Below are 18,292 nucleotides of genomic sequence, written 5' to 3' on the forward strand. Positions count from 1 at the left end.
TATATGAGTCTCGCGAAATACCATCTGACTTGCGGAAAAGCATCATCCACACAATTCCGAAGACGGCAAGAGCTGACAAGTGTGAGAATTATCACACAATCAGCTTAACAGCTCATGCATCGAAGCTACTTACAAGAATAATATTCAGAAGAATGGAAAAGAAAATTGAGAATGCGCTAGGTGACGATCAGTTTGGCTTTAGGAAAAGTAAAGGGACGAGAGAGGCAATTCTGATGTTACGGCTAATAATGGAAGCAAAGCTAAAGAAAAATCAAGACACTTTCATAGGATTTGTCGACCTGGAAAAAGTGTTCGACAATATAAAATGGTGCAAGCTGTTCAAGATTCTGAAAAAAGTAGGGGTAAGCTATAGGGAGAGATGGGTCATATACAATATGTACAACAACCAAGAGGGAATAATAAGAGCGGACGATCAAGAACAAAGTGCTCATATTAAGAAGGGTGTAAGACAAGGCTGTAGCCTTTCGCCCCTACTCTTCAATCTGTACATCGAGGAAGCAATGATGGAAATAAAAGAAAGGTTCAGGAGTGGAATTAAAATACAAGGTGAAAGGATATCAATGATACGATTCGCTGGTGACATTGCTATCCTGAGAGAAAGTGAAGAAGAATCAAATGATCTGCTGAACGGAATGAACAGTCTAATGAGTACACAGTATGGTTTGAGAGTTAATCGGAGAAAGACGAAGGTAATGAGAAGTAGTAGAAATGAGAACAGCGAGAAACTTAACATCAGGATTGATGGTGACGAAGTCAATGAAGTTAAGGAATTCTGCTACCTAGGCAGTAAAATAACCAATGACGGACGGAGCAAGCAGACTCGCTATGGCAAAAAAGGCATTTCTTGCCAAGAGAAGTCTACTAATATCAAATACTGGCCTTAATTTGAGGAAGAAATTTCTGAGGATGTACATCTGGAGTACAGCATTGTATGGTAGTGAAACATGGACTGTGGGAAAACCGGAACAGAAGAGAATCGAAGCATTTGAGATGTGGTGCTATAGACGAATGTTGAAAATTAGGTGGACTGATAAGGTAAGGAATGAGGAGGTTCTACGCAGAATCGGAGAGGAAAGGAATATGTGGAAAACACTGACAAGGAGAAGGGACAGGATGATAGGACATCTGCTAAGACATGAGGGAATGACTTCCATGGTACTAGAGGGAGCTGTAGAGGGCAAAAACTGTAGAGGAAGACAGAGATTGGAGTACGTCAAGCAAATAATTGAGGACGTAGGTTGCAAGTGCTACTCTGAGATGAAGAGGTTAGCACAGGAAAGGAATTCGTGGTGGGCCGCATCAAACCAGTCAGTAGACTGATGACAAAAAAAAAAAAAAAAAAAAAAAAAAAAAAAAAAAAAAAAAGGCTCATTAAATAATCTGTAAATCATTCTGCACTTTGTCTTACTCGAGAGTACAACAATTATTCACCCCTTACTTACACAACACATTATATTCAGTACCCCTTACTTACACGTGTACACTCATTTTCAGAAAAAACAGAACACCTTGAACAATTAGAGATAGGACGTTCATGTTCACTGGACTTGTACATTAGTATGTTGTGCAGAAATGATAAGCATTTCAGTCACCTCGGTTCAGCATGTGTCCTGTTGTCTAGTAAACACAGGGTCCGCTGTGGGCTGTGATAACTTGTTCTGTGCACGATGGCATTGACGAATATAAAGTGCAAATGGTGTCCTTGGTATAGCCATCAATGCTGCATTCACCTGGTTCCAAAGTTCGTGTGTGGTGGTTGACACTGGGTGACAGCGCTGCACCCGCTGTTTCACCATATCCCATACATTTTCGATTGGTGACAAGTCTGGAGATCTGGTGGGCCAGGCCAAAAGGCTGACATCCTGTGGCACCAAGAAGGCGCGTGCTCGTGCAGCAATGTGTGGTCTTGCATTGTCTTCACAAAAAATGGTGTCTGGGATGTTGTGCAGGAAGAGTATGGCTATGGGTCGCAGGATGTCATTTGCATAGATCACGCTTGTCACGTGCCCTGAGCATGCACCAAAATGCGGATGTCATTTACAAACAAACAGAACCTAGATTTGTCTAAAAACACTATCTGATGCCATTCCTGTCCCCAGTGATGTCATTCCGTACACCATTGCCGCCTTGCATTTTCTGCACACACTTCATCCCACACGAGCAGCAATTTTCGAGATGGATGCATATTTGTCAAGATGGCGCCGAATGAAACTTTGTTCTGTAACGATGTCTCAGTTTCCTTAAAAAGTGATAGTGACGTGTGTAAAATCTGCGTAAAAAAGGTAAAGAGAGGTATCCTATGCATCCAGTGCAGGTCGTGGTATCACGACAAATGTGTTAAAGTGAATCTAAAATATATAAAAGACGAACATGACTGGACATGCCATCAGTGCGTTGTGAGTGTCACGAAAAACGAGGTAATGGACACGATAAAATCAAAAGAAAAAATAATAAGTGTGCTTACAGAGGATTTAATGACTATAAATATGAAATATGAAGAACTTCGGCAGAAATATCAAGAACTGGAAACGAAATACAAAGAGATAGAGCAAGATCATCGTCTAGCACAAGACAGTGTTGTTAACCGTCGTTCTGCGCAAAAAACGTGGCGTTTGCCGAAAAAAACAAACAAACAGACAGTGAGTACAGTTCCGGCAATACCGCTAGCAAATAAATTCACAACACTAGACGAAGACTGTGATAAGACAAAGAACAATGACAAACAAAAATCAGTGACGAAACTTCCAATCGAGTGCGCAGCCAAGAAAACATCTAATACGAAAAATAAACCAGTGAACATCAAACGACGAGTTGTTGTACTTGGTGATAGCCACGCCAAGAAAATTGCCGAAAAAATAAATGAGTACAGTACGTTATTCACGGCAACAGGTATGACGAAACCCGGTGCACCTTTGACTGAGATTATTAAGAGCAGCAACTCACTTAATGAGCTATCTAAGAATGATGCCGTCATAATCATGGGTGGAAGTAATGATGTATACAGAAATGAGAGTAAACATGCGACCCAGTGTTTAAAAACTACATTACTTGATCTGAAAGTTCCGAACATCATAGTTACTAGTTTGCCTCACAGATACGACCTGCAAGACAATTCCATCGTAAATCTGGAGCTTGCAAAAGTAAACAGACAATTCTACAAAATATGCAAGTCCCAACAAAATGTAACATTTCTTGATCTTCCAGATGCAAGAGATTTGTTTACAAAACATGGACTACATTATAATAACGCTGGCAAGTCATACGTTGGCAAAATGCTAGCGAAATTAATACAAAAAGACGACGACGTTGCAAGAAAACCAATTGCTGTGCAACCAGTTTCGACCAAGGAAATGGATAAACGAGAAAACAATTTCAGAATCGCAGCCACAGCGCCAGCTCAAACAGGAACATCACGTCCAGAAGATGAGACGGTGCCAGAACCAGCCTCAGAACATACAGCAAAGACTGAAATTATCGTCAAGAAAACTGTACCTACTCATCATCCAGATGCTCACACACAGGGAAACTGATGAAGGGGGCCAGTTCTATCCGAATTTGGCCCAATACAACGAATCCAGAACAAGCAGTCAACACTCAGGTGGACGTTCCGTTACTTTATAGTCAAATTAATTTTAAAGACCCTCTACCTAATAATATATGCAGTAGTAACTTCGTTATGCACTTGAACATAAGAGGTCTGTCTGAAGGAATGATCAGGAAGCTTTATGATATAGAAATTTGGCTAGAAAGTGTGAAACAATCTGTGAAAGTAATATGCCTTAATGAACATTGGCTAAAATCTGAAAATATCAATCTCCTAAATAAACTTACAGGTTATAAACTGGCTACCAGCTTTTGTAGGACCAATGGGTATGGAGGCTCTTGCATATTAGTTCATTCCACGGTAGACTATGATATCAGACAGAATTTTAGCCATCTGAATGAAGAAGGCACATTTGAAAGTTGTTGTATAGAACTTAAAGAGTATAACACACTAATTATCAGCATATATCGCACCCCTGGGTACCATATAAGCTCTGTATTTTTAGATAAGTTTGATACATTGCTACATAAATTAAAATGTGAGAAACTGTACAAGAAAGTGGTTATATGTGCTGACTTCAACATAGATGTAAGGACTGATGACAAATTTTCTTCACACTTAAAGAACCTGGTAGCCACAAATGGTCTAAATCTCAATTTCGATCAGTATACAAGAATTACAGCAAGCTCTGCAACATGTATTGACAATATTGTAAGTAGTTATAATTATTATGTAAAGGAAAAGTTTCTTCTAGATTTAGGAGTGTCAGACCATAAAGCACTATTTGTATCACTACCGAAGCAAAATTCAGTCTGCACAACAAAAAGATGTAGGAATTTCAGTCAAGAAAATGTGGAAGTATTTTGCAAAAAACTAAGCCAAACCAAGTGGGCAGTCAGCAAACACACTTCCACAAGTGACAATTACAATAACTTTTTAACTGAATTCTTGGGTATATTCAATGAATGCTTCCCTTTTGTAACAGTGAGGACCAGGTCCCAAAAAAGTAGATCCTGGGTAACAAAAGGAATTAGAGTGTCTAGTACTACTAAGAGGAAACTGCATATGGAGGCAAAAGTAAATCAAAGCCCTCAATTTCTTAAGTATGTAAGCACATACAAAAAAACATTTGACAAAATAGTTAAACTAGCAAAACGTACTGCAAATAACGACTTCATTTCAAATGCAAAAAACAAATCAAAAGCTGTTTGGTCTGTTGTAAGAAGTGAAGTTGGCAGTGAGGCAAAGAGAAAATGCCCTTCTAAAATAGTGATAAATGGTAGAGCTGTTACAGAACCCAGTGCCATTTGTGAATCATTCAATGACTTTTTCATAAACTGTAACAAATTTGGTGACTGTTCACCACCAAATACAAAGCCCAATATGACAGATAGCAATTGCACATGTTTTAAGTTTTCTCATGTTTCCATCTCAGATGTCATCAAAATCATAATGTCCCTAAAAAATTCAAAATCTGCGGGGTGGGATGAGGTCCCCACTGAAATAATAAAAATAGTCCGTCACAGTATTGCATATCCACTCTCTTTCATAATCAACCAATCATTTGATGAGGGATGTTTCCCAGATCGATTAAAATATGCAGAAGTTCGGCCCATACACAAAAAAGGCAAACAAGATGAATTGGGCAACTATAGGCCAATCTCACTGTTACCAATTTTCTCAAAAATATTTGAAAGAGCTGCATGTGATCAGATTGAAAATCACAATTCATCTAACAGCATTATCTTAGGCAATCAATATGGTTTCAGAAAAGGCCGCAGCACAATCCATGCAATAAATGAATTAGTCACAAAAGTCAGCAGATGTCTTGATGATAGAATGTGTGTGTCAGGCATCTTTTGTGACCTGTCCAAAGCCTTCGACACAGTAAATCATGACCTGCTTCTCCAAAAATTGGCACTCTATGGTTTTCAAGGCAAATCTCTTAGCTGGATGTCATCATACTTGGCAAACAGAAAACAGAGTACTTATTAACATCAACGGCAAGAAATTTCTCTCTGGCTGGAAAAACACTCAATTAGGTGTTCCACAAGGCTCAATATTAGGGCCACTGCTTTTTCTATATTATATTAATGATATGCCATGTCAGGTCCAGTCTGATACTATCCTCTATGCAGATGACTCAAAGCCGTAGTCTGTTGTAAAAATGAGGTAGACCTAATTCGTCATATTGAACAAACACTTGGGGAAGTGGAGGCATGGGTCAAAAACAATAACTTAACATTAAACTTTACAAAAACAGAAATTGTTCATTTTACCACAAAACAATCTGCACAGTCTATAAGTGAAATAAGGTATATGGACAAAAAATTAGAGACTGCAGACTGTGTCAAATTCCTTGGCGTGTTAGTCAATAAAAACCTGTTATGGAGTCGCCATGTGGACAACATACTGGGTCGACTGAATAGCCTTGTATATATTATGAATATCTTGTATAGTATTACTGATTTAGCTGTAAGAAAAACTGTATATAATGCATATTTTGTTTCAGTCATTAGGTATAGTATAATTTTCTGGGGGTCTGAAAAAACAAATTTACTTAGAGCTTTTAGACTACAAAAAAGAATCATCCGGGCAATGGTGGGAGCAAAACCAAAGCAACACTGCAAACCTTTATTTGTAAAACTGGATCTAATGAGCATTCCAAGCATATACATCTATGAAACTCTCACTTTCATGAAAAGAAACCCACAACTTTTTGAGGGCAACTTCTTCTTGCATCAATATGATACAAGACATAGAACGAGCTACATGTTACCTACCCACCGTTTAAAATCATATGAAAAAACCCCATACTATATGGGCATGAAATTTGTAAATAAAATATGGAAAGATATGGATGACCCAAATGTAAAAGGCACCAAAAGAGACCTGGAAAAATATCTGAAAGATAAATGTTACTATAGTGTAGAAGATTTCATGAATGGTAACAATGCATTATAATTGTAATTAAAATACCTCTTTGAAGATGTTACACCATGTATATTATTAGTTTGTTGTATTTTTAGTATTGTTATATATAGTGTAAAAACTGACAAGTCACCTATGTCACAATCTTTGATTGTATAAGGCATGTTATGTGATAATAAAAATTGAATTGAATTGAATTGAATATTCTCTCTTGCCAATAATGAGAGCATTTGATGGTACTGTTTGCGCATACATCTGCGAGGCATCCTGCGTGTCTGCTCAAGTCACACTGATCAATCACCTACAGTTTGTAGTGACAATGAGAGCTGCAGGCACATTTTACCAGTTCGTTATGTTGCATCGCAGCATCGATGTTGATCTTGAACCACAGGCAGACATGTCCAAATGCTAAGCATTTCTGCTAAACATACTAACGTACATGTCCTGTGAAAATGATCGTCCCGTCTTTAGTTGTCATAGATGGTTTTTTTTTTTTTTTTTTTTAAAAAAAAACATGAGTGTACATGTTAAATGTAAATGCTGTTCCTCATTTGAATTACAGTCACCCTTATGTGGCTTCCTTCTTTAACATGACTTCACAACAAAATTGACAAAGTTTCTTTTTTTTGTTAGGTGTGTGTGTGTGTGTGTGTGTGTGTGTGTGTGTGTGTGTGTGTGTGTGTGTGTGTGTGTGTGGTTTTTTATGGAAGTAATGGAAATTGATTCTTTATCAATGAGGCATTGCTATTTCAATCATCATAAACTGTGTTTTTATATCCAAAGTATGCAGAAATTTGTGTACTATTTTTAGCTGTTAAATCAACAATTTAGATTTTTTCCAAATGTGGACAGCTATGAGATAACTTAAAAAACTATCAGTAATTTGTTTCTGTGATATTTATCTTAGTTTGTATGCATGTTTACTGTAAATTTGCATGTTTTTGCTATTTTTTTGCAGGAATGAATCTCGGGAGTTGGACCAGAGGCTGCTGGAGGCTGTTAAAAAAAACAATTTGAAGGAGATGCAGCAGCTGTTAGCCACAGGGGCAGATGTGGGGGCACGGGACACGAGCGGGAAGACTGCGCTTCATCTTTCTGCAAACTCACCGAGCAGACTGAGGTTCCTGCTGCAAACCGGTGCAGATGTGGCACTGCGGGATGGGAGCGGGAGGACAGCCCTCCATTTTGCAGCTACCAGTGGAGATAAGGAAGCTGTGGCATGTCTGCTGCAGGCCGGTGCACGTGTAGATGTGATGGACACACAGCTCCAAACAGCTCTACATTCTGTCATTCAGGGAAGTAACCTGGAAGTTCTCCAGCAGCTGCTGGCAGTCTCCAGTGATGTGAACACTGCCGACACATACGGGTGCACACCACTGCACCTGGCAGCAGAACGGGGCAACGAAGCTGTGATACAGGCACTCCTGGATGTGGGTGCGGACAAGTATGCTAGGAACAAGCGAAGAGAGACTCCGCTGCATGTTGCTGAGCGGTGTCATAAGGAGGAACTGCGAGCTTTGCTCAGGTGACCTCAACAAAAATGTCGTATTTAAGACTGAATAACAAGTTTTGTTCTACTGATACTTGTTTTAAGATACAAGGAATTACAGACATTGGCTGTGAGTGGTTATTCATTTAAATCGATGGGGAAAGCTGAAAATTTGTGCCGGACTGGGATTCAGACCCAGGTGTTCTGTTTACTAGGCAGATGCTCTGACCACTGAGCCATCCGGAAACAGTGGTCATTGCATCAGCATGGACTACCTTAGCACATCACATGTCAGACCCAAATTCTCAACTTATCCACACACTACTAACGTAGTGCCCCTTGCCTATTATTCTCGGTACTCGTGGCATTTCACAGATTCCCGTAAGAGTTTGAGGCCGGTGTGCGACACCTGCACTTAAGAGATCATTGGCCATCCTCACCTTAATTATATATATGTGGTGTCTGTTCTTTTAGACAAGTCTGATAGAGCATACACCATTTTGATCCAGCGGCCACGGTGACTTGTGCAAAAGAACTGAAACATATGTTTTTTGTATTAGGTGTATTGAACTGCCACCTGCTGCCAGGCACTCCATATCACCGACCTCAGTAGTCATTAGACATCGTGAAAGAGCAGAATGGGGCACTCTGCAGAACTCCTGGACTTCAGGTCAGGTGGTAGGGTGTCGGTTGTGTCAAACATCTGTACGCATGATTTCCACAGTCCTGAACATCCCTAGGTTCACAGTTTCTGATGTGATATTGAAGTGGAAATGCGAAGGGACAAATACAGCACAAAGTGTACAGGCCGACCTCATCTAATGACTGACAGAGACAGCCGACAGTTGAAGAGGGTTGTAAAGTGTAATAGGCAGACATCTATCCAGTCCATCACACAGGAATTCCAAACTGCATCAGGATCCACTGCAAGTACTATGAGAGTCAGGTGGGAGGTGAGAAAACTTGGATTTTGTGGTCGAGCAGCTGCTCATAAGCCACACATCATGCCAGTAAATGCCAAACGATGCCTTGCTTGCTGTAAGGAGAATAAACATTTGTCATTTTAACAGTGGAAAAACGTTGTGTGGTATGATGAATCACGGTACACAATGTGGTGATCTGATGGCAGGGTGTGGGTATGGTGAATGCCTGGTGAACATTATCTGCCTGTGTGTGTAGTGCCAACAATAAAATTCGGAGGCGGTGGTGTTATGGTGTGGTCGTGTTTCTCATGGAGGGGGCTTGCACCCCTTGTTCTTTTGCATGGCCCTATCACAGCAGAGGACTACATTGGTGTTTTAAGCGCTTTCTTGCTTCCTACCGTTGAAGAGCAATTCAGGGATGGCAATTGCATCTTTCAGCACGATCAAGCACCTATTCCTAATGCGTGGTCTGTGGCAGTGTTACACAACAATAATATCCCTGTAATGGACTGGCCTGTACAGAGTCTTGACTTGAATCCTATAGATCACCTTTAGGATGTTTTGGAATGCCGACTTCGTAACAGGCCTCACCGACCTGCATCGATACCTCCTCAGTGCAGCACAATGAGCTCCCATTCCCCAAGAAACCTTGCAGCACCTGATTGAATGTATGCCTGTGAGAGTGGAAGCTGTCATCAAGGCTAAGGGTGGACCAACACCATATTGCAATCCAGTATTACTGATGGAGGGCGCCACGAAGTTGTAAGTCATTTTCAGCCAGGTGTCCAGATACTTTCGATCAGATAGTGTATACAATTAAGGAAAGGATGGCCAATAATCTCTTCAGTGCAGATGCACACAAGTCTTGAACCCTGATGGAAATTGGCAAAATGCCACAGACAATAAGGATAATGGGCAAGGGACATTACATTTGTAGTGTTTGGATAAGTTGAGAATTTGGATCTGAAAGGAGGCATGCTAGGGTAGCCTGTGCAGTTTTGATGACCAATGTGTCCGGATGGCTCATTTGTCAGAACATTTGCCTAGTAAACTGGAGACTCAGGTTTGAATCCTGGTGTGGCACAAATTTTCAACTTTCACTGTTGATCAAATCAATGCCCACCTGCAGTCAATGTCTGTAATTCTTTTGTGTCTCAAGTCGTAGTGGCTGCTGGATCAAATTGCTGCCAGTTCTCTCAGACATGTCCAAAGAACAGAAACCACATATAGCTAATAAAGGTGAAGATGGCCAATGATCGCTTCAGTTCATATGCACACTATTTTGTAGTGTGTGGGTAAATTGAGAACTTGGATTTGATGGTAGGCATGCTAGGGCAGTCCGTACAGTTGTGATGACCACTGTGTCTGTATGGCTCAGTGGTCAGAGCATCTGCCTAGTAAGCAGGAGGCCTGGGTTCGAATCCCAGTCCAGTACAAATTTTCAACTTTCCCCACTGATTTAAATCAATCTCCACTCATAGCCTGTGTGTGTAATTTCTTTGTGTCTTAATTCATTATGGCTCCTGGATCGAAATGGTATCTGTCCTTTCGGACATGTGTGAAAACATTTATTTCGGACTAGTTTTGAGCTTATTGGGCCATCTTCAGGAAACAACTGACTAGCATCTGAAAGGGGCACTAGTTCTTAGGTAACCAAACATTATAAGCAAAGATAACAATCCACTTGCATAGAGTGTTATGCATCAAACTTGTTTCTCAACATTGACATTTCAACATTAAGAAACAAGTTTGATGCACAACACTCTATGCAATTGGATTGTACCTTTGCTTATAATGTTTGGTTACCTAAGAACTAGTGTCCCTTTCAGACAGCAGTCAGTTGATTCCTCAAGATATTCTACATAAGCAGTCAAAGATGAGAATGTAACTGACAAATACACTCAGTCTGTGAACATTCCTTAGAGTGCCAACATTATCAGATATAGGAATCTTGTTGTTATAATCACATGATTTGTTTGTTTCTAGTGCTACAGAATGAGTGAACCAAACAAGAACTCAGGAGTTGCGAACAACTAACATCAACAGACTTTACGTTAAAAGTCTCCTAAGATATTTAAGCAATCCTGCTGAATGTCCAAAGCCATTCAAAAGTATTTTAGAATTGGCTCTGAGGAAGCTTTCTCTTAGAAATTGGAATTGTTTTTTGATGTGACATGCAACTTTGGAATTGAAAAACTACGGAAGAGACTCTGGGTTTCTGTACATAAAATATTTCATAATATTGCTGCATACTGGCAACTTTTTATAAAGAAAGTGTCAAGAGACTATTGGAAGACTTTTTTTCAACTTTCTACAACAACTACCATTATTGCAACAATGTTTTACCCATTGTTTAAAAACACTTGCACTTGCATTGTGCATTGCTGTCCATGGCTGAGGAAGACTTCCAACTAATTGCAGACATATAATAGCCAACGAAATTTCGAAGAAATTGGGTCAGGAGTTTCAAACAAGGTTACATTGTAAAGCAAAAATTTTATTTTGAAATGATTTTGGAGGTGAAACTCATGTGGAATCGCAATGAATTATTTGCAAGAAATTACAGCAGAATTGATGATTTCTCCATATTTGCTGAAGACAATTGTGATTTGAAATTCTTGTATTGTTATAATGAAGTAGAGATGATTTTAAGAGATATAACACACCAATATCCTTTTTACATGTGTAGAACATATATTCTTCCATGTATCACAATGGCAAGTCTTTGCAAATCAGATAAACTTTCTGATCAGCAGGTCAAAGAAAAATGTTTTGAAAACAAATTTGTTTAATAAATGACAAAGAATTGGTGCAATAAATTCATTGGATTTTAGGTGTATCTATCATTCATAGTGTTCTTTATTTGTGTAAATACATAATATTTTTATTTATATCAATGACTGTAATCAATTGTTGAAATCACTAGTTTTATATACGTGTTCTCCTGCCGCCTCTTGGTGAGTAGATTTTTTTATCTGTCCAATTACGTTAAATAATGAGTAATAATTTTTAACCTGTATTTGTCATTCGAATAAATGTTCCCCAGCTGTGGTGATAAATGAAGCTCATCGTGCACGTGCACATTGCAGATTCACAGTCCGTATGCAAGTGACCGTGAGTGTGTGACATTCTCGTGATTGTGGACAAGTTTGTGGCATCTGTGTGGCCGTAACTAATTGCTCACTCACTTGTGTTACGAAGTGAGGAAGCATCGGTCAGCTTCGGCAACATCCGTCAACATTTGTGGAGTGTGGTCTCATTCTCTCTCACACACTGTAGGAGTGTGCAGACTATGCAGATAGGCCACGCGCTTGCAGTGTTCTAGTAGTGCGTTCCCTGCATTATCAGGCGGATACCACCGTAGTAGTACATGACGATCCAACCCACACAGACTGCGCCGAATACTGGGTGACCTCTGCACAGTCTACACAATGTGTGGTGGAGGTGAAACCCAGGTGTGGTGACTGACATTGGCGTCACCTGCCCTCTCCTTGACATGTGTATTAAAAGGCCAGTAACACTCTGCAACACTGCCTCGCATACTCCTTAACGAGAACTTCCAGTTTGTGAACACACATAACAGCATAATTCTTCTGGTTTTAGTGTTTCAGGTGCAACCAGTGCATCAGAGACAAATGAGAATCCAAAAGTTCTGGCCTACGACTTTGGTGCCGTCTTGGACGCCAGGGATGCTGCACTCGTAACGTTAGTGGCGAGAGACATTCAGCTAGCTGTACACAGGTCTGTGTTGGTGGCCAGAAGCCCAGTGTTTGCCTCAATGCTGGCCCACAACACGGAGAAGGCCAGCAGCGGTTGTATCCTCGTCGAAGATGTCAAACCGGAGGTGTTGCAGCAGCTACTGCAATTTATGTACAAGGACAGCATTCCACAGCACTGCAGTGTGACACCACAGCTCCTGGTGGCTGCAGATAGATATTGCGTGTCTGACTTGAAAGCACAATGCGAAATACAGCTGGCGCGTGATCTGTCAGTGGAAAATGTGATGATGAGTGCCTCGGTCGCATCGCGGCATTCGTGTCCTCACCTGACGGAAGCAGCTGGATGCTTCCTCCGGACCAACTTTACCAAAGTGGTGGCCACTGAGGGGTGGAAAGAAGCCGTGCACAACCACCCTGAAAAATTTGTGGAATTCAGCTGTCTGATTGCAACGACACCAGCAAAAACGAGGTTTGTTACTTCTTGTAAAAGTCACCTTCAGAAATGTCATCTACATCTATTCTTTGTAAATCACTATAAGAATATTGGAAGGGCAGTTCCTCAAACCAAAACCCTTTGGACTGACAAAAGCTGTTTGTACACTGCTTCAAGTACAGTCAAGGACACTCATAAGCTATCTTATCAGCTGCAGAGCTGTTTATGTACAGTTGTGTGTCCCTTATCTCAATGAAAATAAGACTTCTGTGAGTGGACACTGACAAGTGAATTAAAGAACATTTTTGTACGTAGTCATGAATTGTAAACTGAAGTAATGCATTGATTTTATGTGCTTTTAGAAAAAATGATTTTTTATACTTGTTTTCAAAGCCCATGTGAATGATCTAAACGAATCTGTTCTTTCCCATTGAAGCTGTAAGTGTATGTGGAACAAAATTGTCTCTTCCTTGTTCAGTGAGAATCTGAAAGTCTTCGTGATTGATCATTGCTTTTACATTTTATGACTTCTTACATATTAGTTCAAAAGGATATGACATCAACAAATGCAGTCTGAAGAGACAAGTAATGACCTAGTACTTTTATGTGTAAAATATCATGTTTACACCATATCAAAGCCAGTATTGTTCATTATTTGCTTGTTTCATTCTTCTTTCTTTCTTTTCTCATCTCTCTCTCTCTCTCTCTCTGTGTGTGTGTGTGTGTGTGTGTGTGTGTGTGTGTGTGTGTGTGTGTGTGTGAGAGAGAGAGAGAGAGAGAGAGAGAGAGAGAGAGAGAGAGAGAAGGGGGGGGGGAGATATTTAAATTTCTGATCTCTTTTAATGTATCCTAATGGTCATTTTGTAAGAATTTGTTGGTGGGAGCATGAATGTCTTCTTTCATTTTAAATATATCTAAAAACAAAGATGCTGTAACTTACCAAACGAAACATTGGTATGTTGATAGAGACAATAACAAACACAAACACACACACAAATTTCAAGCTTTTGCAACCCATGGCTGCTTCATCAGGAAAGAGGGAAGGAGAGGGAAAGACGAAAGGATGTGGGTTTTAAGGGAGAGGGTAAGGAGTCATTCCAATCCCGGGAGTGGAAAGACTTACCTTAAGGGGAAAAAGGCACAGGTATACACTCGCAGACACACACACATATCGATCCGCACATATACAGACACAAGCAGACATGTGTAAAGATGTGATATTTCACTCAGTTGATGCAGCCTTATGATGACTGTTGTTTTCAGGCAAAGTGTAAACTGACACTGACTTCTATTTCATGACCGTTTTATTCATACATTTAAACATAAAACACAGAATGTCAATAAATATTATGTACTTTGCTTTTCACTAAAGCTCCGGTGTCGGTACCACTTTATAATCTGCATTATTTCATAAACAAGTTATTACTTGAAGTCTTGTACTGGGCTTCTGGGGTAGATATTGTTCTTTTCATTGTGGAAAAAAATTGCTTGCACATGTATGTACACCTGAACATCAACATAACTATTGCTGCAGACTCGCAAAATCATGGAGATTTATGTTGAGAAAGATTCTTATAAAATTGTGAGACTAATTTTGTAATGGAACTTGCCACACAGCTATCTGTCACACTGTAGGTAAGTTCTGATACAGTTTGTACACTGTCAGCATCAGCTGGAGAGGAAAGTGAAAAGATGTTAAAATTTTCGTTTAACTTCTGAAAATCCTGGAAGTGAATCTTAGATTGTTCACGATGCATGAGATCTGAATTGATTTTTTAATGTCGCCACTTTACTTGTATGGTTTTGTTATATACAGTTACATAGCACCTGAAGATGGGATAAGAGTCCTGATAGCCGAGTAGTGTAAAAGTCTTTATCCTAATAAAGGAACTTAGAAATTAAAAGTGCAGCAGATTTTATTCACCATGACCACCCCAATTAACAGTTATGGATGTCCCATTAAGAGTATAGAATCTTTGATTCTTGGAAAAGATCAAAGAGTGTTTACTGATGCTGTTCAAAATTCCATTTTGCTCCCTTCTTTAAAGATGACAGCTTGCAGAAGTGAGCAGTGCTCCCATATTCCCTAGCTTTCTGTTTCACATTGAGAGTTTCATCTTAAACCCCCATTTCACCCTGATTAACACTCCAACAGGTATATAATTGACATTGCTGACATATTCCTCTCTGCCTCCAACTATCCAATTGTACATATTCCTTTTCTAGCATTTTAGGAAGTGGATTATGAAGGATTCAATTGATAACAGTTAATGGTGGATAACAGATTGAATTGTTTAGTACTCAAATTGTCACTCCTTCTAAACCAGTTCAAATTAAACTTTTTAGTAATGTTCCATATGCCACAATACAAAATTAACTGCTTCACTCTGAAACTTTTGATACAGTTCTAATGTGGTACAAATAGACTGAACATATTTTCGACATCATCCAAACACACGTCTGAATGTGTCTGCATCTAAAAAAGCGACCGATATAGTCTGACTGACATATTACACCAAGCACACACATGATAACAACAATGACAATAAGAATTCACAACCATTGTCAGTGGGCAAATATTAATTTTAACTGCAGGAGACAGTTCCAATCAGCTGTAGCTGTGTTAATATGATACTCAATCTGTGGCAATAGTAAACAGTAAACTTACAAAAAAAGTCAAAACCTAACAAATATTATGATGTGCGAGGATATAGATCCTCACACATCCCCTCAGACTTGAAAAAATAAATTTCTGCTGGAAGTGTATGGAAACTTAGTTTCATTCTGAAATGAATGAAAAAATGGCCCCAGCAGACAGGAAAGGAACAATAGTGTAAGACTAACAGACAATAAATTAAAAAACAAAGGTGATGTGACTTACCAAATGAAAGTGCTGGCAGGTCGACAGACACACAAACAAACACAAACATACACACAAAATTCAAGCTTTCGCAACAAACTGTTGCCTCATCAGGAAAGAGGGAAGGAGAGGGAAAGACGAAAGGATGTGGGTTTTAAGGGAGAGGGTAAGGAGTCATTCCAATCCTGGGAGCGGAAAGACTTACCTTAGGGGGAAAAAAGGACGGGTATACAATCGCACACACACACACACATCCATCCACACATATACAGACACAAGCAGACATATTTAAAGACAAAAAGTTTGGGCAGAGATGTCAGTCGAGGCAGAAGTCCAGAGGCAAAGATGTTGTTGAATGACAGGTGAGGTATGAGTGGCGGCAACTTGAAATTAGCGGAGATTGAGGCCTGGTGGATAACGGGAAGAGAGGATATATTGAAGAGCAAGTTCCCATCTCCGGTGTTCGGATAGGTTGGTGTTAGTGGGAAGTATCCAGATAACCCGGACGGTGTAACACTGTGCCAAGATGTGCTGGCCGTGCACCAAGGCATGTTTAGCCACAGGGTGATCCTCGTTACCAACAAACACTGTCTGCCTGTGTCCGTTCATGCGAATGGACAGTTTGTTGCTGGTCATTCCCACATAGAATGCGTCACAGTGTAGGCAGGTCAGTTGGTAGATCACGTGGGTGCTTTCACACGTGGCTCTGCCTTTGATCGTGTACACCTTCGTAATGGAGGTACGCCAACCTATTCATGGGTCGCTTAGAGGAAGCCTTCTTGGTTACCCAGGCCTGCCAACCCAAAGTTTGGTACATATTTATTGATGACATCTTCATGATCTGGACTCACAGTGAAGAAGAACTCCAGAATTTCCTCTCCAACCTCAACTCCTTTGGTTCCATCAGATTCGCCTGGTCCTACTCCAAATCCCATGCCACTTTCCTTGATGTTGACCTCCACCTGTCCAATGGCCAGCTTCACACGTCCGTCCACATCAAACCCACCAACAAGCAACAGTACCTCCACGACAGCTGCCACCCATTCCACATCAAACGGTCCCTTCCCTACAGCCTAGGTCTTTGTGGCAACCGAATCTGCTCCAGTCCGGAATCCCCGAAGCATTACACCAACAACCTGACAACAGCTTTTGCATCCCGCAACTACCCTCCCGACCTGGTACAGAAGCAAATAACCAGAGCCACTTCCTCATCCTCTCAAACCCAGAACCTCCCACAGAAGAACCACAAAAGTGCCCCACTTGTGACAGGATACTTTCCGGAACTGGATCAGATTCTGAATGTGGCTCTCCAGCAGGGATACGACTTCCTCAAATCCTGCCCTGAAATGAGATCCATCCTTCATGAAATCCTCCCCACTCCACCTAGAGTGTCTTTCCGCCGTCCACCTAACCTTCGTAACCTCTTAGTTCATCCCTATGAAATCCCCAAACCACCTTCCCTACCCTCTGGCTCCTACCCTTGTAACCGCCCCCGGTGTAAAACCTGTCCCATGCACCCTCCCACCACCACCTACTCCAGTCCTGTAACCCGGAAGGTGTACACGATCAAAGGCAGAGCCACGTGTGAAAGCACCCACGTGATCTACTAACTGACCTGCCTACACTGTGACGCATTCTATGTGGGAATGACCAGCAACAAACTGTCCATTCGCATGAATGGACACAGGCAGACAGTGTTTGTTGGTAATGAGGATCACCCTGTGACTAAACATGCCTTGGTGCACGGCCACCACATCTTGGCACAGTGTTACACCGTCAGGGTTATCTGGATAGTTCCCACTAACACCAACCTATCCGAACTCCGGAGATGGGAACTTGCTCTTCAATATATCCTCTCTTCCCGTTATCCACCAGGCCTCAATCTCTGCTAATTTCAAGTTGCCACCACTCATACCTCACCTGTCATTCAACATCATCTTTGCCTCTGCACTTCTGCCTCGACTGACATCTCTGCCCAAACTTTTTGTCTTTAAATATGTCTGCTTGTGTCTGTATATGTGTGGATGGATATGTGTGTGTGTGCGAGTGTATACCCGTCCTTTTTTCCCCCTAAGGTAAGTCTTTCCGCTCCCGGGATTGGAATGACTCCTTACCCTCTCCCTTAAAACCCACATCCTTTCGTCTTTCCCTCTCCTTCCCTCTTTCCTGATGAGGCAACAGTTTGTTGCGAAAGCTTGAATTTTGTGTGTATGTTTGTGTTTGTTTGTGTGTCTGTCGACCTGCCAGCACTTTCATTTGGTAAGTCACATCACCTTTGTTTTTAGATATATTTTTCCTACGTGGAATGTTTCCCTCTATTATAAGACAATAAATTAAAATACACATGCAGTTATAGACACGTATCAAATGTT

At 40.7% G+C, this 18,292-nt stretch overlaps 1 protein-coding gene and 1 non-coding gene across 6 annotated transcripts in view; both read left to right on the forward strand.

Annotated features, from left to right (window-relative positions):
• Positions 1–18,292, forward strand: part of LOC126424985 (serine/threonine-protein phosphatase 6 regulatory ankyrin repeat subunit A-like) — a 332,104-nt gene that overhangs the window by 297,696 nt on the left and 16,116 nt on the right. For all 5 annotated transcript variants that reach the window (XM_050087874.1, XM_050087875.1, XM_050087877.1 and 2 more), the window contains 2 exons: positions 7,455–8,021; positions 12,512–13,096. In XM_050087874.1, coding sequence (XP_049943831.1) covers positions 7,455–8,021; positions 12,512–13,096 — 1,152 coding nt within the window. The remainder of the gene's footprint in view (positions 1–7,454; positions 8,022–12,511; positions 13,097–18,292) is intronic.
• On the forward strand, positions 10,272–10,344 carry Trnat-agu (transfer RNA threonine (anticodon AGU)). The gene has a single exon. It is a non-coding gene; the product is annotated as a tRNA-Thr (tRNA).

The sequence above is a fragment of the Schistocerca serialis genome, chromosome 10, assembly GCF_023864345.2.
Source record: "Schistocerca serialis cubense isolate TAMUIC-IGC-003099 chromosome 10, iqSchSeri2.2, whole genome shotgun sequence".
NCBI lineage: Eukaryota > Metazoa > Arthropoda > Insecta > Orthoptera > Acrididae > Schistocerca > Schistocerca serialis.